This window comes from Hordeum vulgare, chromosome 5H (genome assembly GCF_904849725.1).
Source record: "Hordeum vulgare subsp. vulgare chromosome 5H, MorexV3_pseudomolecules_assembly, whole genome shotgun sequence".
Classification (NCBI taxonomy): domain Eukaryota; kingdom Viridiplantae; phylum Streptophyta; class Magnoliopsida; order Poales; family Poaceae; genus Hordeum; species Hordeum vulgare.
The window spans coordinates 487,764,939-487,790,232 of record NC_058522.1 but is presented as its reverse complement, the minus strand read 5'-3'; the positions used below and the strand labels follow the sequence as shown (position 1 = coordinate 487,790,232).

Below are 25,294 nucleotides of genomic sequence, written 5' to 3'. Positions count from 1 at the left end.
TGGTGTGTGTTGTGGGGCGTTTTATGGGATACGCGTTGTGAAATTCATGTTTGCTTGTTTATTAGTAGTATAGAATAGATACTTGAAAATATCCTTCTAATCCATTTCCGCATTAGGATAAAGTAAATTCCGTAAAAAAAACCTCTATTCATCCTCTCCCCGTCTAGGCAATTTGGTCCTTTTAAGAGCTTGTGTTCCGTCAAATTGTCGTCAAAACGCACGAGGCTGAAAAGCGAGCGAGGTAAATGGGCTGACTCGTTTGTAAGTGAAAACCATACTAAATGACCCAGTTTTGGGAACCTTGAGATGTTTCTTAATACATTTTACATGTATCATTTTTTTACTCTTACCATTTTATATGTATTTTTAAAATAAAAGTCAGAATAAATAAATAGTTTGGAACTTTATGAAGATGTTAAGATTTTTGAAACTTGACCGTGTTTATAAACCGTACATATTAATTAAAAGATGTTCCGATATATTTTTAAATGTCCACTTTTCTAAAGAATGTACTCAATTTTTAGAATATATTTTCATTAAAAAATCTTCTGAAGTTTCCAAGAAATATTTAAAATGAATAATTTTTTGAATGTTAATTCGTCTGCTACAGCAAGCAACTCGCTACAGTATCGTGGTCGAGCTACAATACCGGCTCGCCACCAGATCACTACATGGCCTGGCTCCACAGGCCAGCTTATGCATCCGGCCGCCTGTTTAACGCAACAAGCAAGATATAGACGCGTCCATCCTCAAAGTAAATTCTATTCACGCCATCTGCGGAGCAGCAAATAATGAGAGCCACTAGTTAGCGAGCGTTTACGCGGGAATCTTCTAGCGAGCATTTCCATACATTGCCATTTGGCGCGTTCTCAGTCGTCGCCACGTGTCGTATTCTGAGCGCTTTCTTTAAATTTATTATTTTTATTATTATTTTTCTCGCACGCATTTTTGGTTTTTTAGATTGTTTTTTTTAATGTTTCGGTTTTTCATCGGTCTTTTATAGCTTTTTGAAGGATTTTTTTGGTGAAATAATGCATTTTTTGTGTTTTTATGAGAGACACGATTTTACTTTCTCAATAGGCACTGTTTTTGCCTTTGTGAGAGGCACGGCCGTGCTTTTTGAAAACGAAAAAACATTTTTTTTGTGAGATGTATGATTTTGTTTTCGTGAGAGGCACGGTTTGGCCTGCGCGAGAGACACGGCGGTGCCTCTCGCAAAGGAAAAAACATGTTTACTATTTTTTGTCCGTGAGAGGCACGGTTTTGCCTTTGTGAGGGGTACGTAAGTGCCTCTCGGAAAGGAAAAAACACATTTTTTTGTGAGAGGCACGGTTTTTTCTATCGCGAAAGACACAGGTTTTTTGGATCCATTTTTCTGAAAAAAAAATCATCAAAACCTATCAATATAGGATCTAATTTTAAAGGTATTGACGCGATAAAACCAATGGTGAAAAACATTTCAAGATTCGAACGCACGGTGTATGAGATAAAATATTTTAAAAATATGAATCTACGAAGAAAGGGAAAACTCCTAGGTTGCGATAAGTGACATGCATATAGTATGCCACTCTTCACGATTTAGAGAGGTGGGAGTGATCTTTGAAAGAAATACTCTTTAATTAGTGATTTCAGCAAACATATGGGACAATGCACACATGGGAGGAAAATTGGATCGGACCACTTTGGCGTTAGCTACGCTATTTCATTTTGCTACGTTGTTGAAGCATTTTTTTATTTTTAGTTGTTGTGGTTGCTCCAGTTTTTCTTGTTGTTTCGTTCATTGCACTCCTCTTCTAAGACATTTTTTTCAGTTTTGTTGTTTTGGTTGTCGTTCCAATTGTTCCTTGCTATTTCTTTTGTTGTGATGTTTCTTGTTTTTCAGTTTTTCTGTTGTGGTTTTTGTTCTAGTCTTTTACGGGTTGCTGTTTTCGTTTTCATTCTTTTTTTACCTTTTTCTGTTTAATACATGGGTGAATTTTTGTGAATCATGATGAATACTCCCTCAGTTACTAAATATAAGTCTTTTTAATGATTTTACTAAAAAACTACATACAGATGTATATAGACATACTTTAGAATATAAATTCATTTATTTTACTTTGTATGTAGTTTTTTAATGAAATCTTTCAAAAGACTTATATTTAGGAATAGAGGGAGTACTATTTTAATATAGGTTTAATGTTTTTAAATACATGATGAATAAATTTTTAATACAAATTTAGAACTCATGGCGGTCATCTTCTAATACATGATGAACATTTTATTTTAAACATGATGAGTTTGTAATACATTGTGAACTTTTTAATATCCAAATCATTTTTTATAAACACAACTACCTTTTAAATTTAAGGCACACATATTTTAAATAGACGCTCAATATTTTCAATATTCATGTTCATTTGTGTGTATTTAAATTCCATGCCATTAGGAAAAGCAAAAGGCCATAAGAAAGCGGAAACAAAACGAACAAATGAAAAAACTGGCTACAGAGCGTTGCATGGCTATATAAAAAGGGTTAGCATGTTTACTGGGTTGGCCCATTGCGCTCGCTTCTTCGCCGACCCGTCTGTTGGAGGCCTACATGCACAATTAGAGGTCTCACCCTGTAACAAGGCGGATATGGTTAGGTGCCCCTAAAAATACCAAGAACATGCTGAAGTTCTTTTAAGCCTTGTTCGGTTAATCCCTCTCTCAAAGGGAATGAAGAGCATTGGAGGAGATTTTGGCCTATAGGGGATTTAATCCTCCTCAATCCCTGTCAATTCCCCTCTAAATCCACCCCAACCGAACAAGGCCTTAAGGAGGTCATGTGAGCGAACAGACATCATCTGAACAAACGACGTCATCAGGGAGTGTTCGCTTAAAAAACCACTCTGAGCGAACACATAAATTGTCGTGCCATAAAGATACATTTGCCATGCTATGCCACTAAGGAAACATTTGTTATACTGAAAAGGAGAAAATACTTCCTTCGTCCGAAAATACTTGTCATATAAATGAATGTATCTAGATGTATTTTAGTTCTAAATACATCAATTTGTATGATAAATAATTCCTAACGAAGGGAGTATTATGCTAGCAGAAAAAAATATTAGGAATGCCATGCAGTGGGCAGAGTAAATTGTTATGTGCAACAGAGATTCACACATGGCTAAAAATAAAAACTTACCATCCTACCGCAGGAGAAAGTTGCCACAAAAATACACACGATTTGCCATGCCATGCTGCATTGCGAAGAACTTTCATGTTTTAGTAGAGAAATTGTCACTCATATTATCTATATTAGACGATGCCCCGCGCGTTATGGCGGGAACCTTGTTAAAAATGTATGAATAAGTGGTAAAAGACTAAAATTAATGCATAAAAATTTCTTGCATGACTTAATTCCCTGAAAAAAGTGGTATAAGACAAAAATTAATGCACAAACAAATATAAAAATTTCTTACATGACTTAATTCTCTGAATTTTTTTTTGCATGAGGTGGTATTTTTGTATGAAGAGATTAATGAAAAAAGTAACTTATAATTCCATGCATGACTTGATGATGTGTCATTGTTACATGAAGAGGAAAATTAGCTAGTGGATTGTAACTATTTAAGAATAGAGGATACATATATATACATACATACATATATATATATATATATATATGCTTGTTAGGTTGTGCTATTTTTTAGAAAAATCCGTGAGTTTTTTGGTACTTAACCCGCAGCCCTATTTTTTATTAAAAAATTAAATTCGACTAGAAAGAATACTACACAAACTGGGAACCGAACCTAGACCCTCCAATTTCCACACATAGCATCTCTAGCTCCTTAAAACGTCGTATAAGAAACATTGTAAATCATTTTTACGGTGTGAAATTGCTCCGGACAGAATATACCTCGTAAATAAAATTGTATCTCACTATAGCCTTTTTTTTTCTTTTTTCCTCCCGTCTCGGCGAGTCCGTCTCCAGCCACGGCATGCCTCGCCCTGGCGCCGCCCGCCTCATCTCGGCGCCGCCCGTTCCAGGCCACGCACGAAGTGGAGGAGCCCTGTGTTGCCCGCCCCGACCGCGCTCCCTGGCGCGCCCGCCCATCCCAGTTGAGCCACACACTGCCCGCCGCCGCACGCACGTTCGCCGTCATTGCCGCACGAGCTCCCCCACGCCTGCCCCGCTCTTCTCCGGTGCCGCCCCGCCCTGGTTTGGGCTGCCGGTGGCCTGCTTCGCCCTGCCCGTGGACGGCCTTGCCTCGGCAGTGGAGGTTGAACCGACCGCAATTCGGACCGGTGGCGGCAAATTTCGGCGTGCAGCGGCTTCTTCCGACGTGCGACGACGGATTTCATTGAGTTCCAGGTACATTCCGGCCAGTTTCCCGGCGGCGCGTTTGCTCCGATGAGGTTTGACCGGTTTATGGGTTGAAGTGTATATTGCCTTCGAATTTGCACATATAAAGTTTTCACGGATGAGTTTACCATGTCCCTTCAAAAGTTTAAGGGTCGAACAAGTTTTACGAGGTCTGCTCGACACCTTTTTTCCAACTGAAACTTTGAACACCATGTTTTTATGGATTTGACCAGTTTTACGGGTCTGCTAGAGATGCTCTAAGGGGCAACGAGCAGAGTTATTGCTCACTTTTGATATAAAAAAAATAAAGAATTCTATTCTTAATCAATAGGACACCTGGTCAATAGCCAAACCGGTCCAAGTAAGTAAAGAACAAACATTTTTTGAGGCAATCTGCAATGCTTTTTATTCAGACGTTATAATGTTTACATGGAAAGATCCCCGCGGATGGCCTAACCAAACATGTCGGCCGATTCTGAATGAGAGAAGGTGTTTTGCTAGATTGTGAGCTTCCATAATTCCAGCTGCTAAACTCATGAACTATATTACAGAAATGAAGATTATCAGACCGTTCAGAAATCTCTTGGATCACTGCTCCATATGGCGCGTTTGTCTCCTTCTTCAAGTCATCTACCACCGTTTTGCAATCGGATGCAACATGAATATCTTTAACATATAAATCCTCAGCCAAGGATAGAGTTTCCCTAATAGCCATTGCTTCAAGTGTGGGAGGATGTGGTGATGAACTTGATTACTACCACCGAGGCCCCAAGGAAACCTCCATATTGGTCTCTATAGGCGACTCCACATCTCCTTCTTGCTGAAACAACAGCATCCACATTTACTTTTACGCCTCCTGGGTCGGAGGTATCCATAATGACTGCCTCACCACTGGTACACTAGCTGGTCTCCGAACCCGGTCATTTGCTTGGCGAACTTCAGCTAGATAATCTGATATGAAACTGTTCGTAGCAAAGGAAGACTGAAAAATATCTTCAAATCTATATCTAATAATAAAGCGGCTATTGCTTTCGTCGAAAACTTATCATTGTATTTTTATAAAAAAGCCCTTATAATTTTTGTTATTCAACCCACGCTCTATCATTTATCTGCAACGCAAAAGGGAAAAACGATTCGCTGCAAAAATTATACCCGTACGCATCGCCTCCTCCCGTCGACCCTGGGCCACCCTGGTCTGTGCCCAGGCCGCCGCCACACCACTCGCCGTCGTGGCCGACCTCAACCGCCACCGCTGCCGATCTCAACCCCCCCGCCTCCGCGATTGTACCTCTCCCCGCTTACTGTCCCTGTTGCGACGCTGGAGCGCATCGCGTCGACCCTGGTCCACCCTGGCCTGTGCCCAGGCCGCTGCCGACCTCAACCACCACTGTTGTCGATCTCAACACACACGCTTCCACGCACTACTAGGAAAAGGCCTGCTAGTGACACACCTGTTTTGGCTACTAATGACGCACTACAGGTGCGCCACTAGCATCACGCAATTAGAATTTTTTACTAATGTTATACTAATGGCGCACCAGGCAGTGCGTCATTATTATAGTTCATGGTGCGCCATTAGTATCTGGTATACTAATGACGCACCAGGCAGTGCGTCATTAGTATAGCTCATGGTGCGCCATTAGTATGCCTCCCACGGGCCATATTTACCCATGTGATCTGGCTTACTAATGGCGCACTAGTTGACGATGCGCCACTAGTGTGCTTTTGTGGTGCGCCACTAGTATGAATATTAGGTATTTTTTTTTCTTTTTTGCTGATATTTGCACAGATTACAAAACATATTACTGCACAGAATATAGAGAGCACAACATATAAACAGCAGATTTATCGAATACAATAGATGATTAGTCTCCGAATACAATTCATCATATTAGTCTCCAAATTTAAAATACCGAACAAAGTTAGAACATTACAAGTCTCAAGACCACGAGTGGCGAGTTTGTCTTCACATTATAAGTCGATATCGATCATCTAAACTACCATCACATAGAAGAGAGATGCGGTCATCATGAGAAAGACAGGCAAAATTATCTAAATTACAACATCATCGACACCAAGCATGTTACTGAAGTCGTGCCTGGAGCATCACATTCGCGTCCTTTGCCTGCTACCCATGTCCTCGTCTTCTTCCACCTGTTGCGGAAAGGTGAGGAACAAATTATGCTCCGGCAGGAATTTGTGCTAGTTCAAATTAGCGTACGGCACGATGAAATCACTTTGAAAGAAAAACTAACATTGTGAAACAAATGCATATTTTGGAAGAACCTCTACAATAAAGAAATCATCGAAAGAGCTTTCATAAAGAGAAAAACATAATTACTGATCCCCCAGGCCACTACTACTTTATATGTTGGACATCAAATCGTACGTGACAACTGACAAGACAGTAAGATGTGTTCGATTTTATCAATGTTTATAGGCGACATGGTGTATGATCCCCCCTAGGCCACTACTGCAATCATTTTGTATTTTGTATGGAGGTCAGATTTGCAGTTGGCACTACTATGCCAAATAACCATTTTGTCCAAATAAATATTTCTACACCGCATACTTAATTAAACAAGTCCGAATGGAATTTCAAGGCCCATAATTCAGAAAATGTAAAGTTTCTTTACATTATCTAGTGAACACAGAAAATCAGAGCACTCTATAACATGCAAAATTAAAATCAGTAGAAACAAGGGAAATGTTTACCATCTTCATCACCAAAGCCTTCAAATCTTCCATATCATCCATGTCACCCATCTCGATATCATCACCTTCAACATACTCTATCTCGCCTTCCTGTATTGGCAAGTGAATCCACAATATATGGGAAAGTTTGTGAGCAGTGAGAACATAACAAAATTAGCTTGATTCTCAGAGTCGGTAATGTCTTACTTCTTCCTCTTCTATCTCAGGAGCCAACTCATCTTTTTCCATGTCAAGGATAGTATCAAACTGATCCACGTCCGAAAGCACAAGATGGGTAGAAACTGAGAGTACTTGAGAAATAAAGAACCATTTTTGTATGTAAGTGTAAATACACACGGTGTAGGAGGAACATATTACAAAACTGCAATAACAAAGCAAACTAGATCTATATAGGTCTGGTACAATCCCTCGTTTCATGCACTCAAGCTCAATGAAGTAATTGACATAAAGCATTTCATAACTACATAGGACAGCATAGCATCGAAGTATCAAACAACACCATCAACCTCTCCTAGGGGCTCAACCATTTTCACAATCTTCGCACTACTAATATTTTTTTATACATCACCATAAAATTAGCATCATATCTGGTATACTTTCTTCGTTTAATAAACAAATAGCAGATATTTGTAACATATCCATATGAAGATAACATGGCAATGTGACAGGCATAAGGTCAGTTACTCCCTCCGTTCACTATTACAAGATGTTCCAACTTTTTCTAAAATAAATGTATGTAGACACGTTTAAGTGTGTTTGTTCACTCATTTCAGCCCATATGTAGCCCATATTGAAATATGCAAAACATCATATAATAGGGAGTGATAATTGACCTAATGGAACTCCATCATTATATCAATAGTTTGACAATCAGACATACAGGACCATCCATTTACTATAGGAAGTGACAAAAAATTAACAAAACAAACAACATGATAATACATTTGTTCCTAAATGAAAGACGTTTTAGTAGTTTTAGGAACAGAGGGTATACTAAACAGACAAGCAGATATTGATATGGCACATGAAAGATGCAGAAACTGAAACGATTATGCAGCCCCCAAAATAGTACCGGCTTTGTGAACCTTCAGACGAGCAAAGAGGACAGTGTGCATGAACACAGAAACTGAGGATAACCAAGTTTAAAGGGCATGAACACAGAAACTGAACTCTTTCTTTCGCTGTGATGGCATAAGTATGCCAAATCGACTGTGTGCCAGTTGCCCTTCAGCTTGCTCTAGTTTATCAGCTGTGTAGCACAAAAGAAGTTATCACTCTCTCTATTTATTGCAAGGCCAAACTAGACATAACCAGAAAACAAGTTCCCAGAAATATTTCTACAAGGGGAATGCTTACCTAAATCAAAGATTTGTCCAGCAACATAATCCGTGTTACCCAGAAGTGGTGACGAAGACAATGTGTTGACCCAGTACTTGTTCCAGAGTAGATCAAGGAGGTGAGAGTCCAGGGATGACTTGAAATAGGTTATATCCAAAGAATAGTACTGCATGAAAATAGAGTTAGAATAGAACTAAAACACAAGCTTGCAAAAATATAAATTAAAGAATTGATCGCATTACCTGTTTGCAGTGAACACCAAAATCTTCTATCTTGTTGAGTGGTATGGTAGATGCTGACAGCAATAGCGAAAATTGGGATGAAAACAGACTTGTACCCCAGAGCAAGACCGAAGATGACGTTGGTGGCAGCACCAGTTCTGCAGGAATCGGCAACATCTTGCACAGGGCTGCCACAAGGAAACAGCTCGGGGATAAGGCACAATAACATAAAATATGAACAATAATATAACTAGAAACTAATGTTTTAGTTACCTATAGGCGTTGCTAGTGTAGTATTCAGTCACAAATCCAACAATCATACCAGCCCACAGACCAACTGCCACACAGAAGAACAGACCCCTGTGAAAAATCAAGAAAGCATAATCAGAAGGAAGTACAACATTGCAGAATTGAACAAATATTGACCCAAAAAATTACCAGTTGGACACTTCCTTCTGAGCACCGAAGTCGAAGATGGTGAACTTAGCTGGAAGAGCCAACCAGCTGATGACCGCAACACCAACAGTCATTAGAGCAGTGGAGATGATGAGCTGCTTCTTCAGAGCAGGCTCAATTTCATTTGCAGCCTTAATCTCAAAGAAGTCAGTTGCAAAGAGTGTGGTGAGCAAGCAAACAATGATGCCTACAGAGCTTACGAGCAGTGGGTAGCACATCGCAGTGAAATCATGGTTGATTCCAAAAGATGAGATGGAAGCAACAACAAGAGCAGCGCAGGAAGATTCTGCGTATGAACCAAAGAGATCTGATCCCATTCCAGCAATATCACCAACATTGTCACCGACGTTGTCAGCAATCACCTGCAAACAAGAGTTCCAAGTTCAGCAAAGGGTATGTCATGAAGCAAAATAGTCACAATATAAATTGTAAGCAATGTCTGCTAATTTGCCTAAAACTATTAGCCAAAAGCTGAGAAGTGAGAAGAGAACTTACAGCTGAGTTCCTTGGGTCATCTTCAGGAACGTTCCTCTCAACTTTGCCAACAAGGTCAGCACCCACGTCAGCAGCCTTAGTGTAGATACCTCCACCAACTCTTCCGAATAGAGCCATGGAAGACCCACCAAGACCATAACGAGTGATGGACTCGAAAAGACCTTCCCAGTCATCACCGTAGTACATCTTAAACACGTTGATGGTGATGTAAAGAACCACAAGACCACTTGATGACAACAAGAAGTCCATGACTGCACCAGAGCGGAAAGCGGTGATAAATGCCTTCCCAACACCATTTCTTGCTTCCAGGGTCGTCCTGGCATTGGCATATGTGGCGATCTTCATTCCAAGGAAACCAGACACCAGAGATGTGATGGCTCCAAGAAAGAAAGATGCAGTGCTAAAGAGAGCGGTGTATAGGTCTGGCTTGCAGGTGCCCTTGCTGTAGGTGCAGGGCTGGCCCTTTGTGCTGAATCCCTCGATCGATCCAAGGAAGAGGAAGATAATCGCAGCAAAGACAACCATGAACATACCAACGTACTGGTACATGGTGAAAAGGAATGATGTTGCCCCTGTTCACAATAAAAGTTGATTGTTACACATAAATCATATGATCAAACTCAATGGTAATATATTAAATATATAGTCCGCTTTTCAGACTACATAATCTCAGTTCAATTGTATCTTCCTGAAATTAGTAGGTGATGAAATAGGATCTACCTAGAGACTGACACATTGCCAAACAAATATCTACCACCACTGCCGTTTTACATCTAGGGAAGATCGGCAAGCCATGTAGCGAATCCCACCCTAGCAAACAATTCCAAGAGTAGATCTTCCACTTTACCCATACCAATCAATGAAGAAACACCTCAGGTCAACATTGGTGACACCAATCACCAAATCACAAGAAACATGACACGAGTTAGATGGGGGTTAGGCAAATGGAGATGGCAATCTCACGAGGCTAGGGACAAACTGACATGTCAGTGACAGATGGGCGAGATCCTTGATGGGGTTATAGTCCTAGGGTAGGGTCATAGGCCTGCCCTGTAGGTCCTACCCAAGGACTACCCCTCGCAAAGGACTAGTCCTTTAGTCAGCTCCGACTGAATTAAGGAGTCCCTGTCATCCAGTTGGTAACGTACCCTCGATCATCCAGTCGGAGACTAGCATTCGGAGGATGTCAAGCTAACCGACTGGCTACCACTCGGTACATCGTAACCCCCTGGAGGGAAACGGTCATACGTTTCCAGGTACATTTATTAGCATTTAGGGCGTACGTTACCTGTAACGTACACATTCAATCGCCACTACTCCACCCCTGTACCAAAACCGTTATGGAGGGCAACGCACTCTATATAAGCCACCCTCCCCCGCTGGTAAAGGGGTTAGCAACTCATTGTATTCCCTATTCCACTCGACAACAAGCTCCCTGAGCACTGAGACGTAGGGCTATTACCTCCACCGCAGAGGGGCCTGAACTCATACATCCTCGCCGTAGCTAGGACTCTGCCCATCCTTTTCGTACCCTACACATCTACTGTCAGGCTTATACCCACGACAGTTGGCGCCCACCGTGGGGCAGGCGTCTAAGCGACTTCCGACGAGTTTGCGACTACTTCCTTTCGTCATGTCGTCCGGTGGAGGTTCGAGCATGGGTCACCAGATCTTCTTCGGCGCTCTCTCCTTCATCATCGACGATTCGGCGTGGCTTCGGGATGCTCCTCTCGACGTTAGGCGCTTCCCCGTCGTGGGGCTACGCACTTCCGTGCCGGCGCCTGCGGCATTCTTCTTCTCCAACAGTCGGCTCCGGTGTCGACCTGCACCGCCGTCACGCGCCGCAGCAAGCGGTCTCGCCGTCCGCGGCTCCAGCGTTGGGTGCAACACGCCCAGGCGCGCCAGAACGCATTCTCACAAGTGGCGGTTCTAGAGTCCGTTGTGGTTACCCCGCTGTCCCAGCACTCGGACTCGGTTCTGACTGAGTTTCCTTCCGAGTATGCGGGTCGCGGGCCCGCAGCAGAAGTATACATGGCCAACTCCCATGAAGATCCCCGTCAAGCTGGCCGAAGCGAGCGCGAGGTCGGCGAAACGTCCTGCGCGCGCCGTCCACCTCGCCGTTCTGCCAGTCGGCACACTCGGCGGAGCAACGTAGAGTTGTTCCGCACACCCCTCCTCAACTTGGCTGCGGCTGCCAAGATAGCCGATTCCCTCCAGCCGACTGATTCAGAGGCAGGAAGAGGGATCGAGCAGATCCGAGCCCTGTTGCACACGGCGCAGCAGCAGAATTCGGTGGTCTCCCAGTCGCACAACAGGATCCATAACAGTTCCGTTCATGCGAATACGCATCGGTCGGTTCATAGCCCTGGTTCCCATCAGCGCCATAGGGGAGGCAGTCGTTCCATGATTCACGAAGATCGCCGCCGCTCACGCACCCCTCCGCGGGGTGGGCCCTATGGGTCCCGACATCATGATGATCGGCGTTCAGTCGGCGACACTTACGACCCAAGACCCGACGCAAGAGGGCGTATCGCCCAGCGAAGGGTCGACAGGGGCCGAGCCCACCGCGATGGTCACAATATGGACCGTCCAGGTGGAAGCAGGACCATCGTGTCTGGACCCGAGTGTTTTAGTCGAGCCATCCGCTCGGCTGACATCCCGCCCAACTTCCGATTGGCGGCGGGAATCAGTAAGTTTACACGAGAGTCCAAGCCAGAAACATGGCTAGACGACTACCGAGTGGCAGTCCAGATCGGAGGAGGGGACGACCATGTCGCCATGAAGCACCTCCCTCTGATGCTCGACGACTCGGCGCGAGCGTGGCTGAATCAGTTAGCCCCCTCGAGCATCTACAGTTGGGCAGATCTGGCCCGAGTGTTCATCAAGACCTTTGAATGGACGTGCAAGCGCCCTGCGGGCCTCGTGGAGCTCCAGCATTGCGTCCAGAAGCCGAATGAGCCCCTGCGCGACTTCATCCAGCGTTGGACAACTCTCTACCACACGGTGGAGAACGTCACCGAGCATCAAGCAGTCTGCGCCTTCAAGGCAGGCGTGCGGTATAGAGAGTTGTACCTCAAGTTCGGTCGAACAGGTGACATCTCCATGAGCAAGATGATGGAGATAGCAGCTCGCTACGCAAATGGCGAAGAAGAGGACCGCATCCGAAGCGGCAAGCACAAGACAGTCGGCGACGGAGATGGAAGCAACACTCGGAAGCAAAAGCAAAAAAGCTCCATCCACTCCACAGGCAGAAGCTGCAGTCGTGACCAATGCCAAGTTCAAGGGCAAAGGGAAGGCGTAGTTTACCCCCAAGAAGAAGCCGTTCAATAATCCCATCCTGGACCAACCATGCCCGGTTCATACGAAGATGGACGAAGAGGGCAACCCCATATATCCGAAGCATACCACTCGGCAGTGCCGCCTCCTGATCCAGGGGTTCGGCGAAGGGCAACCGAGTGAGAAGGTCAATGAACAAGATGAGGAGGATAAGGAGGATCCGTTCCCCCAAGTCCATGCGACACTCATGATTTTTGCTGACGTCGAAAGCAAGAGTCGACTGAAGCTGGTGAACAGGGAGGTTAACATGGCCACTCCAACCAGCCCCAAGTTCCTTAAATGGTCTCAGACTGCGATCACCTTTGACCAGTCGGATCATCCAGCGCATGTTCCCACCCCAGGAAGACAAGCTCTGGTCGTCGACCCGGTGGTGGAAGGAGTCCGACTGCGCAAAGTCCTTATGGACGGCGGCAACGGTTTGAACATCATGTACGCTGACACTCTCAAGGGGATGGGCATTCCGATGTCCAAACTCAGCGAGAGCAGTATGCAGTTCCATGGAGTCGTCCCTGGACGGAAGGCCAAGTCACTCGGCCAGATCGCGTTGGACGTCGTTTTCAGCTCCGACAAGAACTTTCGCAAGGAAAAGCTCACATTTGAGGTGGTGGATTTCCAGAGCGCTTACCACGCAATCCTGGGCCGCCCGGCGTATGTGAGTTTCATGGCCCGTCCATGCTACGTATACTTGAAGCTGAAGATGCCAGGCCCAAAAGGCGTGATCACCATCACAGGCAATCGACAGCGAGCCGAAGAGTGCTTGCAGGAAGGATCAAGAATCGCCGACCAGCAGATGGCCGTCCTCGAGCTCGACGAGTACAAGAAAACAGTCGACCCCGCCGACCTGATGCGCTCGAAGAAGCCAGCTTCAGAATCCACATTCCAGTCGGCGGGAGAGACGAAGAAGGTCAGCATCCACCCGACGGACGACACTGCTGCCCCGACGAACATCTCCACCACCCTCGATCCTAAATAGGAAGCCGAGCTCACCCAATTCCTCCGTGAGAACTGGGACATCTTCGCATGGAAACCCTTTGACATGCCAGGTGTACCCAGGGAGTTGGCTGAGCACCGACTGCATGTGGACCCTGTCGCTCGGCCCGTCCGAGAGCGCTTGCGCCGGTCCGCCGCGCACAAGAGGAAAGCAATTGGAGAGGAGGTGGCCAAGCTGCTGGCGGCCAATTTCATTTGTGAAGTTCACCACTCCGAGTGGCTCGCCAATGTCGTCATGGTGCCCAAGAAGGACAAGTCACTCTGAATGTGCATCGACTTCAAGCACCTCAATAAGGTCTGCCCGAAGGACCATTTTCCGCTCCCCCGCATAGATCAAATTGTCGATTCGACTGCGGGGTGCGAGCGTTTATCATTTCTTGATGCCTACTCGGGCTATCATCAGATCCGTCTGTATGGTCCCGATGAATTAAAGACAACCTTTATCACCCCATTCGGGTGCTTCCGCTACATCACTATGCCATTTGGTTTGAAGAATGCAGGGGCTACCTTTATGCGCATGATCCAAAAATGCCTTCTCGACCAGATCGGTCGGAATATGGAAGCATATATGGATGATATCGTAGTCAAGTCACGCAAAGGTTCCGACCTGCTGACTGACTTGGCAGAAACATTCGCCAACCTTCGTAGGTACGATATCAAGCTCAACCCCGCCAAATGTTCATTCGGCATTCCCAGCGGAAAGTTACTCGGTTTCTTCGTTTCCGAACGAGGGATCGATGTCAACCCCGAAAAGATCGGGACCATTGTTCGAATGGAGAGGCCGGTCAGAATACACGACGTTCAACGGCTCACAGGTTGCCTAGCGGCTTTGAGCAGGTTCATCAGTCGACTCGGCGAGAAAGCACTTCCTCTGTACCGACTCATGCAGAAATCAGATACTTTCGAGTGGACAGACAAAGCCCAAGTCGCATTCGACGACCTCAAAGTCCTACTTTCCACCCAACCGGTTCTTACTGCTCCGCTCAGTAAAGAGCCCCTTCTTCTGTATATCGCGGCTACAAATCAATTCGTCAGTACTGTTCTTACAGTCGAACGAGAAGAAGAAGGCAAAGCATACAAAGTTCAGCGGCCAGTGTACTACGTCTCCGAGGTCCTGACTCCTTCCAAGCAGAGGTATCCCCACTATCAAAAACTTATCTACGGGATTTACATGACTGCGAAGAAGGTGGCTCATTATTTCCAAGACCACTCGGTGTGTGTCGTTTCTGATGCTCCGTTGTCGGAAATTCTCCACAATCGAGATGCGTCAGGCCGAGTGGCGAAGTGGGCAATGGAGATGTTGTACTGCGATATCAAGTTCGAGGCCAAGAAAGCTATTAAGTCTCAAGCCCTGGCTGACTTCATAGCAGAATGGGTAGAACAACAACAACCGACCCACATATACTTGGCCCATTGGACAATGTTCTTTGATGGGTCCAAGATGTTGAGTGGCTCCGGCGCTGGCGTTGTGATCATATCGCCAAAGGGCGACAAACTCAAGTACGTGCTGCAGATACACTTCGATTCCTCCAACAACGAGGCGGAGTATGAAGCTCTCCTCTATGGATTGCGCATGGCCATCTCACTCGGCGTCCGTCGCCTGATGGTCTATGGCGATTCGGATTTGGTGGTCAATCAAGTGATGAAAGAGTGGGATGTCAGGAACCCCACCATGACCACATACTACAATGCAGTGAGGAAGCTCGAGAAAAAGTTTGAAGGTCTCGAACTCCACCATGTTCCGCGCCTGAAAAACCAAGCAGCAGATGAATTGGAGATTCTTACTGTCATCCCCGATTGGACTGTGCCGATCATTGCATATATCCTGAGACAGGAACTACCAGAAGACGAAGTCCAGGCCAGGCAGATAGTCCGCAGATCGAAGTCGTTCACTATCATTGATGGCCAATTGTACAAGGAGAGCGTTTCAGGCGTTCTCCAACGTTGCATCTCCCCAGAGGAGGGGCAGTTGATCCTGGAAGATATTCACTCGAGGACCTATGGTCATCACGCCTCTTCGAGAGCAATCGTCGCCAAGGCATTCAGGGCTGGTTTTTTCTGGCTGCAGGCGAACGAGATGGCTAAAGATATGGTCGACCGATGTGAGGGCTGTCAGTTCTACTCCGACAAGTCCCACACGCCGACATCTGCGTTGAAGACAATCCCGCTCGTGTGGCCGTTTGCGGTTTGGGGATTAGACACAGTCGGACCATTCAAGACAGGCCAGGGGGGATACACACATCTATTGGTGGCAGTCGACAAGTTCACGAAATGGATCGAAGCTAAGCCCATCAAGAAACTCGATGCCTCAACAGCCGTCAAGTTTGTCAGGGACATCATCTCCAGATTCGGTGTACCTCACAGCATAATCACGGATAACGGGACAAAATTCGACTCAGACAGATTCAAAGGTTTCTGTGCAAGCCAAGGTATCCGAGTAGATTTTGCTTCCGTAGCACATCCTCAATCCAATGGACAAGCAGAGCGGGCGAATGGGCTTATTCTTCAAGGTTTGAAGCCCCGACTCCTGCGAGAGGTGGGACACGCCGCTGGCGCATGGGTCACCGAGTTACCTTCAGTACTTTGGGGTCTTCGCACAACCCCGAACAGATCTAGAGGGCGATCACCGTTCTTCCTCGTTTATGGAGTAGAAGCGGTCCTTCCGAGTGACTTGCTTCATAATGCGCCACGAGTCGAACTCTTCTCCGAAGCTGAAGCAGAACAAGCAAGGCAAGATGGAGTGGACCTTCTGGAGGAGGAGCGCGAGATGGCACTGACTCGCTGAACCATTTATCAACAAGATCTGCGGCGTTTTCACGCACGCCACGTCAGGAGTCGCACGTTCCAAGCAGGCGACCTGGTGCTCCGGGTGGATCAGCAAAGACCTCACAAGTTAGCCCTGGCCTGGGAAGGACCCTTCATCATCTCCAAGGTGCTGAACAACGGAGCATACAGACTCTACAACATCGAGAGGGAGACAGACGAGCCGCGTGCATGGAATGGAGACCTCTTGAAGCGCTTCTACACGTGATCGACGACTGAAGCAGTGTAAAGAACAAGTATTGATGAAATAATATAAAGCAGATTCAGTTTTTGCAGATTCAGAGTTCTTCCACGGTCGCAGACTCCGGTCACACACAAAAAAAAACTTAGTTGCGATCCAGAATCGCCTAAGTTCTAACTTTCTCCGAGTGTGCACTAAACGTCGCACTCGGGGACTTAGCTGTGATCAAGAATCACCTAAGTAATAACTTTCTCCGAGTGTGCACTAAACGTCGCACTCGGAGACTTAGCTGTGATCAAGAATCACCTAAGTAATAAATTTCTCCGAGTGTGCACTAAACGTCGCACTCGGGGACTTAGCTGTGATCAAGAATCACCTAAGTAATAACTTTCTCCGAGTGTGCACTAAACGTCGCACTCGGGGACTTAGCTGTGATCAAGAATCACCTAAGTAATAACTATCTCCGAGTGTGCACTAAACGTCACACTCGGGGACTTAGCTGTGATCAAGAATCACCTAAGTAATAACTTTCTCCGAATGTGCACTAAACGTCGCACTCGGGGACTTAGCTGTGATCAAGAATCACCTAAGTAATAACTTTCTCCGAGTGTGCACTAAACGTCGCACTCGGGGACTTAGCTGTGATCAAGAATCACCTAAGTAATAACTTTCTCCGACTGTGCACTAAACGTCGCACTCGGGGACTTAGCTGTGATCAAGAATCACCTAAGTAATAACTTTCTCCGATTGTGCACTAAACGTCGCACTCGGGGACTTAGCTGTGATCAAGAATCACCTAAGTAATAACTTCCTCCGAGCATGCACTAAGCGTCGCACTCGGGGACTTAGCTGTGATCAAGGATCACCTAAGTAATAACTTCATCGGCGTGTGCGCTAAACGCCGCACTCGGGGACTTAGCCGTGATCAAGGATCACCTAAGTAATAACTTCCTCTGAGTGTGCGCTAAACGACGCACTCGGGGACTTAGCTGTGATCAAGAATCACCTAAGTATAACTTCCTCCGAGTGTGCACTAGACGTCGCACTCGGGGACTTTGCTATGATCAAGGATCACCTAAGTAATCGTTTTCTCCGAGTGTGCACTAAACGTCGCACTCGAAACAACATTGCAACACAAGAGCAAACGCTTTGATTCAGATTCAAAAGTTCTAACAAAGATAGCTCACTCGGTGCGGATCAAGCTTACCCGCACCGATTTAAGAATGTGACGGCCAACAGCAGTGGCCAAAGTACCTTACAGATAAACACTCGGCATACCGAGGATAAAAGTGTTCTTACGCATCATCCGGATTAACCTCAGGACTGGAGAGCTCTACGAACGTGTCCAGATCAATACCGTCGACGATGCGGGTAGCGCTCTCAAGGAAAGTTTCCATGAAGTCTTTGAATCGAAGTTTCTTCGTATTGGCGACCTTCAATGTCTTCAGCTTCTCCTCGCGCACCTCCTTGCAATGGACTCGGACCAAGGACAGAGCAACATCTGCACCACAAAGAGCTGCAGATTTCTTCCACGACTGCACTCGGTTCGGAATCTCCTCCAGTCGCGCCATCAGGTTCTCCATCTCCTGCCGCGACTCACCTTCTAGCCAAAGCTCCTTGTCGATTCGGCCGACGACTTCTCTCAGTTGACCGATGAAAGGGCCAACTTTGCCCACGCGGATGTGCGCCCGGAGCAAATCCCGATTGGCGTCCTTGCCGAGTGGCACGTTGTCGCGAATCGATCGCTCCACGTCCGCTGCTTCAACTTCAGCATCAACGCAAAAATCTGCAACAGAAGGACAAGCAAGCAATAAGCGCCGAGTGTGACGTATATAGGACAAACACTCGGCAAAAAACAGGACTTACCAGCCAGACGCGTCATCATCTGCCCAGCCCAGTCGCTGACATACTTCTCCTGAGCTATGCATCGTTTATTCAGCACGACCATCTGACCCGTCAGAGCAGTCCTCTGTTTCTTCATCTTTTCCACTTCCTCAGTCAACACCTTGTTCGCTTCACGATCCTGCTCCAATGCCTTCTCTCGTCCCTCCAGAGCATCCTTCATGCCAGCCATTGCGAGCATGGTCGCATCAAGCTCACCAGCGAACTGATTCCTCTCCGCCCTGAGTCTCATAGGCCGTCCCCATTTCACAGGTTTTCTGCCAACAAACACCAAGGGACAATCAGAAAGTTCAACAAATAAAAGTCTAAGTTCTTCAGACCCCTGGCGACGCAAGCAGTCGACAGCGGTCTCGGGGACTACACCCAGTGGGTTCACTAAGAGTGACCCCACTGGCATGCAACTCAAGCAGGCCCGCCCTATTGAGATGCATGTTTTCACCTACGCCTATGAGGCCAATACTACCCGACTTGAGTACAACTTACTCTCGGGGACTCTTACAGTAAGTGCACTCCGAGTGCCACAACTGCTCGCAGTCGGTTATATTATTTACAGACATGACCAAAGTAAAGACAATATGTATAAAGACAACTGTCAGTGCAAGCACTCGACAGAAGTCTCGGGGACTACACCCACTGGGTTCACTCAGAGTGAACCCATTGCAAACAACATATGCTATCCAAGAACACCCAGTGGGTTACAAGAGAAAAGTAAATACTTACTAGCCCACTTACTCGGATATCATCCCGCAGCTCCAAGCTCCGCTGGTACAAGGACGCAACAGAGTCGTAGGCCCTCTTGGCTTCTCCAGCCATCAGCTCCGCCTGCACCATAGCTCCCTTGGCCGCTCCCACCTGCTCCTCCGGGAGATGCTGGATGTTGAAATCGACATTCGACGAGCCTGGCAGCGTCGGAAGTTCCTGAGGCATCCCAAGGTCCGCTCCAGTCGGCTCCTCATCCACCAGCACCGGTTCGGTCTGTGGCAGCGCCTCAGTCGGCAGCACGTCGGCGGCGAGAGCAGCAGCAGGTGGAGCAGCCTCAAGAACAGGCTCCGTAGCTGGTTCGGCTCTCCCCTGGTCGCCCTCGTCCAGGCAAATCGCCCCTGACAGGCCGAATGACGCGAGGTCTCAGAAAAAGAAAGAAGCAGGACCTATGATAGAATTCGAGACGTGATAGTATAAAACACTCAGCGTCACTACAACGCACCTGGCTGGGACGAGACGATGTTTTCCGTCTCCATGGGATCATCTTCCTAGCGCACCGGAGAGGTGGCAGAAGTAGCGACTCTGTCGAGTAAAATCCATTCGACCAGTAAACAGGAGTTCACTCGGATATCAAAAGGAATTGGGAGATGGATACACTTACGTGGAGGTGACAGGGACAACAACCCTCATTCGCGGCAGAGCCTTCCGAGGCTTAGGCCCACTCGGTTTGGCCGCCTTAGAAGACTGACCCGCAGGCTCAGCAGCGGCATCCCTGGCCCTCTTGGCACTTCGAACACTCAGGACCACCGGGACAGTGGGCGGAGCACTCAAAGACGCAGGAGGAGCCGAGGGAATGGCGGGCTCGTGTCGGCGCTTGGTCCGATGCTCTAATTGCGGAGGCGGCGAGTCCTGCTCTTCGTCTTCCTCCTCCTCCTCGCTAGTCTCCTCCTCCGATTCCCCGCTGTCGGAGACATACTCAGCGCTCTCCACGCTGCCCTCCTGGCTGCCTTCCTCCTCCTCCTCGGCCGGATTCCCGTTCGAGACGGGGGAGAACCAGTTGGTCCACTTCTGCATAAATTTCAGTCGGCAACATCAGACATCACGCAGAGATTCAAACAAACGACAGGAATTAAGACAGTTAAGTGCACTCGACAAGTGTTACTCACCTGATTCGGAGGAGGATGATCCGCGCAGTAAGGCTTCACTCGCCGAGATCCTTTGGGATTCTCGCAGGGGCCTGTGATCTAGAGTACCCACGAGGTCACCTTCTCCTCAGTCACGCCCACCACGTTGGTCCGAGTGGAGTCTTCGGGCCCCGTGTAATGACACATGGCATGGTCGCGAGCTTGCAGAGGCTGGATACGCCGACCGAGGAAGACCTCCAGCAAGTCTATGCCAGTGACCCCCCTCCTGACGACATCTACGAGTGCCTCAACTAAAGGCTGGATGTCGTTCTTCTCCGCCTTCGTGAGCGCGAGCTGCTTAGGCGGGGCGGGCCGATCTAAACTAAAGGGAGGCAGCCTAGTCGACGCATTCGGACAAGCGATATCCTCGCAGTAGAACCACGTCGACTGCCAGTTCCTGACCGACTCACTTAACTGAAGAGCAGGATAACTACTCCGACTCTTTTTCTGGAAACCTAAGCCCCCGCAGAGCTGGAGGAGATGTGTCTTATCATCCGACTGGCTGAGTCATTTGATGGTTTGGGATCTAGCGGAAAAGATGTGCTTGAACAAACCCCAATGGGGAGGGCAGCCGATGAAACATTCGCACAGAACTATAAAGGCAGAGAGATGGGCAATGGCATTCGGGGGAAAGTGGTGAAGTTGTGCCCCGAAGTGATTCATGATGCCCTTGAAGAAAGGATGCGGGGGCAAGGAGAAACCTCGGTGGACGTGGCTGAGCAGCAAGACGCGCTCCCCCTCCTGAGGGGCCGGCTCGACCTCGTTCTCCGCCGGCAGCCTCCAGGACTTGTGCACGATCATCCCGTGCTCCACCAGCTGCAGCAGATCCCCCTCCGTCACCGTGGAGGGGAGGAAGTCGCTCTGAATCCACCCCGCCGGCAGCGGCCGCTGCCGCCGCTGAGCAGGCGCCGCCGTCTTCCCCTTCTTCTTCCTCACCTTCATCTTGCTGGTCTGACCCTTGGTCATGGCGACAACTGCGAGCCCTCGGAAGGAAGGAGAAGGAAGGAGTGTAGAAGCGCTGGAGGTGGCGAGAAGGACGGAGCAGGCAAGAGCAAGAGATTCGGCGAGCGTAACGAAGAAGCCTCGCCACCGAGATTTAAATAGGGTTCCGACTGGGTCACTGGCAGGTGGCCCCGAAACCTTATCCTCCCGACCCACCACGGTGATATTAGTGGAGAGGTTGAAGGCACGAGAATCGAGGCGTCAGGCGCTACTCGAGCGCGATGGCGTCATCCCCGCTGAGCGCGCGGAAGCCCAAATTTGAGGATCCCGGAAAATCCGCCGTTGTCAGTTGACCGGTCGTGTCAGAAGATGCCGCAGAAGCACTCGGCTCCCGACAGTCTATTTCGCGAGTACTTCCACTCGGATCGTCGATCAGAAAAGTCAAAATGGACCGAGGCAAGCAACGCCCAAGCCAAGTCCGTTCCAGTCGGATCCAACTGCAAACATCGCTTCGTCGTTCCAACCCCAATCCATTCGGGGACTAATGATGGAGTTATAGTCCTAGGGTAGGGTCATAGGCCTGCCCTGTAGGTCCTACCCAAGGACTACCCCTCGCAAAGGACTAGGCCTTTAGTCAGCTCCGACTGAATTAAGGAGTCCCTGTCATCCAGTCGGTAACGTACCCTCGATCATCCAGTCGGAGACTAGCATTCGGAGGATATCAAGCTAACCGACTGGCTACCACTCGGTACATCGTAACCCCCCTGAAGGGAAACGGTCATATGTTTCCAGGTACATTTATTAGCATTTAGGGCGTACGTTACCTGTAACGTACACATTCAATCGCCACTACTCCACCCCTGTACCAGAACCGTCGTGGAGGGCAGCGCACTCTATATAAGCCACCCTCCCCCGCTGGTAAAGGGGTTAGCAACTCATTGTATTCCCTATTCCACTCGACAACAAGCTCCCTGAGCACTGAGATGTAGGGCTATTACCTCCACCGTAGAGGGGCCTGAACTCATACATCCTCGCCGTAGCTAGGACTCTGCCCATCCTTTTCGTACCCTACACATCTACTGTCAGGCTTATACCCACGACAATCCTTATCCACGAGCCTGACGTTTCAGGTCTGGATCTGCCGACCCAGGGCAATGGAGTGAGCTCAAGTCAAGGAAACTCACAACGTGTCGAGATTCTTGCGTCTGGCAGATCCATCACGCACCTTCCAATACGAAGCTATCATCATAATTAAAAAAGACAGTGACGGTAGAGATGTGCAGTTGCCCACTGAAAGCCACATCTTCACTACAACACCGATGCAGAGCACGGGCACCGCTCGGAGCATTAAAAGAAGTGTTTATTGAAGCCTTAATTTGGCACCAAACACAAGCATCCGATGACAATTTTAATTCAGATTTAAAAAGGGGGAGATGGTGATTTGTTGGCCTAGCCCCCACATGGAGCCGCATAAACAAATTTCTAGCCTAGCAAAGAAAAGCGTCAAGATGAGCCCACTTTGAAACCGTGCGGATTTGGAACTAAGCCAGGAGTGACAAATATCATATCATAGGAACGCAGCATGGTTCGGAGAAAACGACATTGTTCTGCAGCGCTCACGGGCGAATCAAAAGCTCCGGCGCCCGGATTCGGCCTCCTTTTGCGTAAAAGGAAGCAAGGAACATCTTTTGGCACCGCTACGGCTCAGCTTTCTCATGGTTTTATCCTTCCATAAAGCGTGGAAAAAAGAGTCTTGGAGCTGAAATTCGAAAGCTCCCCGCTCAGATCAGCGCTGGAATCGATGGAACGAGCCAACGGACGGCCACAATCCGTGTCCATTGGCCCCTGGAAGCAGAATCTACTTTCTAAATGATATACTAGCCGACAGTTTCAAACATTATCCGCGCTCGAATCGTGGGCGGTTCCTCCGGCGAAACGGCCGGATCTGCGCGTGCCGAGCAACTGCGGCTCCAGATCTGGGGGAGGGAGCGGGTGAGAGGGAGAGGGGGGACCACCACCGTTGTCGGCGGAGGGGACGGGTGAGCTCACCTTCAGAGATGGCGGTCTGGATCTCGGCGCACTTGACGACGATGTTGTGGTTGTTGAGGCCCTCCTCCTCCTCGATGAGGTAGTCGCCGTAGCCGTTCTTGGCGCCGGCGGCGGCGGAGGAGGCGCCGGGGGTGACCTTGACCTTGGAGACGATGAACCACTGCGCGACGGCGAAGACGATGCCGATGACCCCGCAGACGGGGATGAGGATCTCCATCCCGAGCTCCCCGAGGATCGCCATGGTTGGCTGGCCGATGAAACCCTAACGACGGACCGGACGGCGGCGGGCGGGGTGGGATGGGGGGACGGACGGGTCTTATCCGTGCGGGAGGAGGCGGCGTGGGCAAGGAGAGGAAACATATCGAGGGAGGGACGGAGGAGAAAAGTGGAGGAGAGGAGGAGGCGGAGCAGTGCGGCCGGCGACGTGCGGGGCTAGGGTTTGGAGGGAGACGAGGTTGCAGGAAGAGGAGAGTGGCGACCAGGTCCTCTCCACAGAGCGCGGGGACTGGCATGGGGATTTTAGCGGGGGTGATAGCAATGACGCATCCCCAGGGGTGCGCCATTAGTAACCCTGGTTACTAATGGCGCATCAGCTGATGGTGCGCCATTAGTAGTTTTCTAAAAAAATAGTAGTGGCGCACCACCTACAAATGCGCCATTAGTAATCCTGGTTACTAATGGCGCACCATCTGGTGGTGCGCCATTAGTAGTTTTGCCAATAAAAAAATATAGTAGTGGCGCACTGGGTGAGTGGTGCGTCATTACTAGTTAAACTAGTAATGGCGCACTCTGCTCCCGTGCGCCATTAGTACTTTTGCAAAAAAAAATTTATAGTAGTGGCGCACCGAGTGTGTGGTGCGTCATTAGTGTCCATCACACTAATGGCACACCTGCACATGATGCGCCACTGCTATATAGTAGTGGCGCACTACTTGTCTGGTGCGCCATTAATATCTATATCATCTATAGCCCTTTTCCTAGTAGTGGCGGTCGTACCTCTGTCCGCTTGCTGCCCCCGTTTTGGCGCTCGAGCACAGCTTCTGGATCAAATCAACGGACAGCTACAGCGACTTGGGATGATGCGTCTGCTCAATGCAGAACGGCGGCAGCGCGCGGATAAGGCGCGGTGGAGCGAAGTACTTACAGGTGGAGGCGGGCCTCCATGGCTCACACGGAGAACTCCGAGGTTATGGCGCGGCAACGGCGACTCCTTATGGCCATATAGAGGCGCCTAACCCTTGCTCCCCTCATCGTATCCCCTCCTCCGACAGAACTCATCATCTGATGAGATCCCCTCCCCATGCCTCCAACCGTGTGCCAAGCACCGGCAAGAAATTTTGTTTTGTGGGACTTTGTTTGTTGATGAATGAATGTATTGAATGTAAGATTGCATTGTTGTAGAGAGAGAGAATGGAACACCACCTTCAGTTTGTCATCTGATCTCACATTCTCTACCCCATGAGTGAAATAAGATAAGAGTCCATTGATCAATTCACGTAGCCTCTTTGTTTTGCTTTGCTTGTCCCGCTCAATTTCTCATCATGGTGGAATTAACATTGGACGGGTTGAATTTTTAACAAAATAGGATATGACTGGCTACATTAGTTAGTTAGCTTATTATTTTAATAAA

The 25,294-nt window shown here is 48.1% G+C and overlaps 2 protein-coding genes and 1 long non-coding RNA gene across 3 annotated transcripts; all 3 read right to left on the bottom strand.

The window, feature by feature from the left end:
- Positions 1 to 6,465: 6,465 nt before the first annotated feature.
- Positions 6,466 to 7,296, bottom strand: LOC123396073. Its single transcript, XR_006609891.1, has 3 exons — positions 7,232 to 7,296; positions 7,046 to 7,135; positions 6,466 to 6,484 (listed from the first exon to the last, which is right to left on the bottom strand). It is a non-coding gene; the product is annotated as an uncharacterized LOC123396073 (long non-coding RNA).
- Positions 7,297 to 8,187: 891 nt separating this feature from the next.
- LOC123396979 (COP9 signalosome complex subunit 5-like) lies at positions 8,188 to 8,688 on the bottom strand (the record flags this gene model as incomplete). Its single annotated transcript, XM_045091713.1, has 3 exons — positions 8,188 to 8,294; positions 8,402 to 8,549; positions 8,626 to 8,688. Coding segments are annotated over 3 exons (318 nt in total), but the record flags the coding sequence as incomplete, so codon positions are not given.
- Positions 8,689 to 9,038: 350 nt separating this feature from the next.
- LOC123396978 (pyrophosphate-energized vacuolar membrane proton pump-like) lies at positions 9,039 to 23,905 on the bottom strand. Its single transcript, XM_045091712.1, has 3 exons — positions 23,665 to 23,905; positions 9,556 to 10,127; positions 9,039 to 9,422 (listed from the first exon to the last, which is right to left on the bottom strand). Exons 1-3 carry the CDS (start codon positions 23,903 to 23,905, stop codon positions 9,039 to 9,041), a joined length of 1,197 nt encoding a protein of 398 aa, XP_044947647.1.
- Positions 23,906 to 25,294: the final 1,389 nt, after the last annotated feature.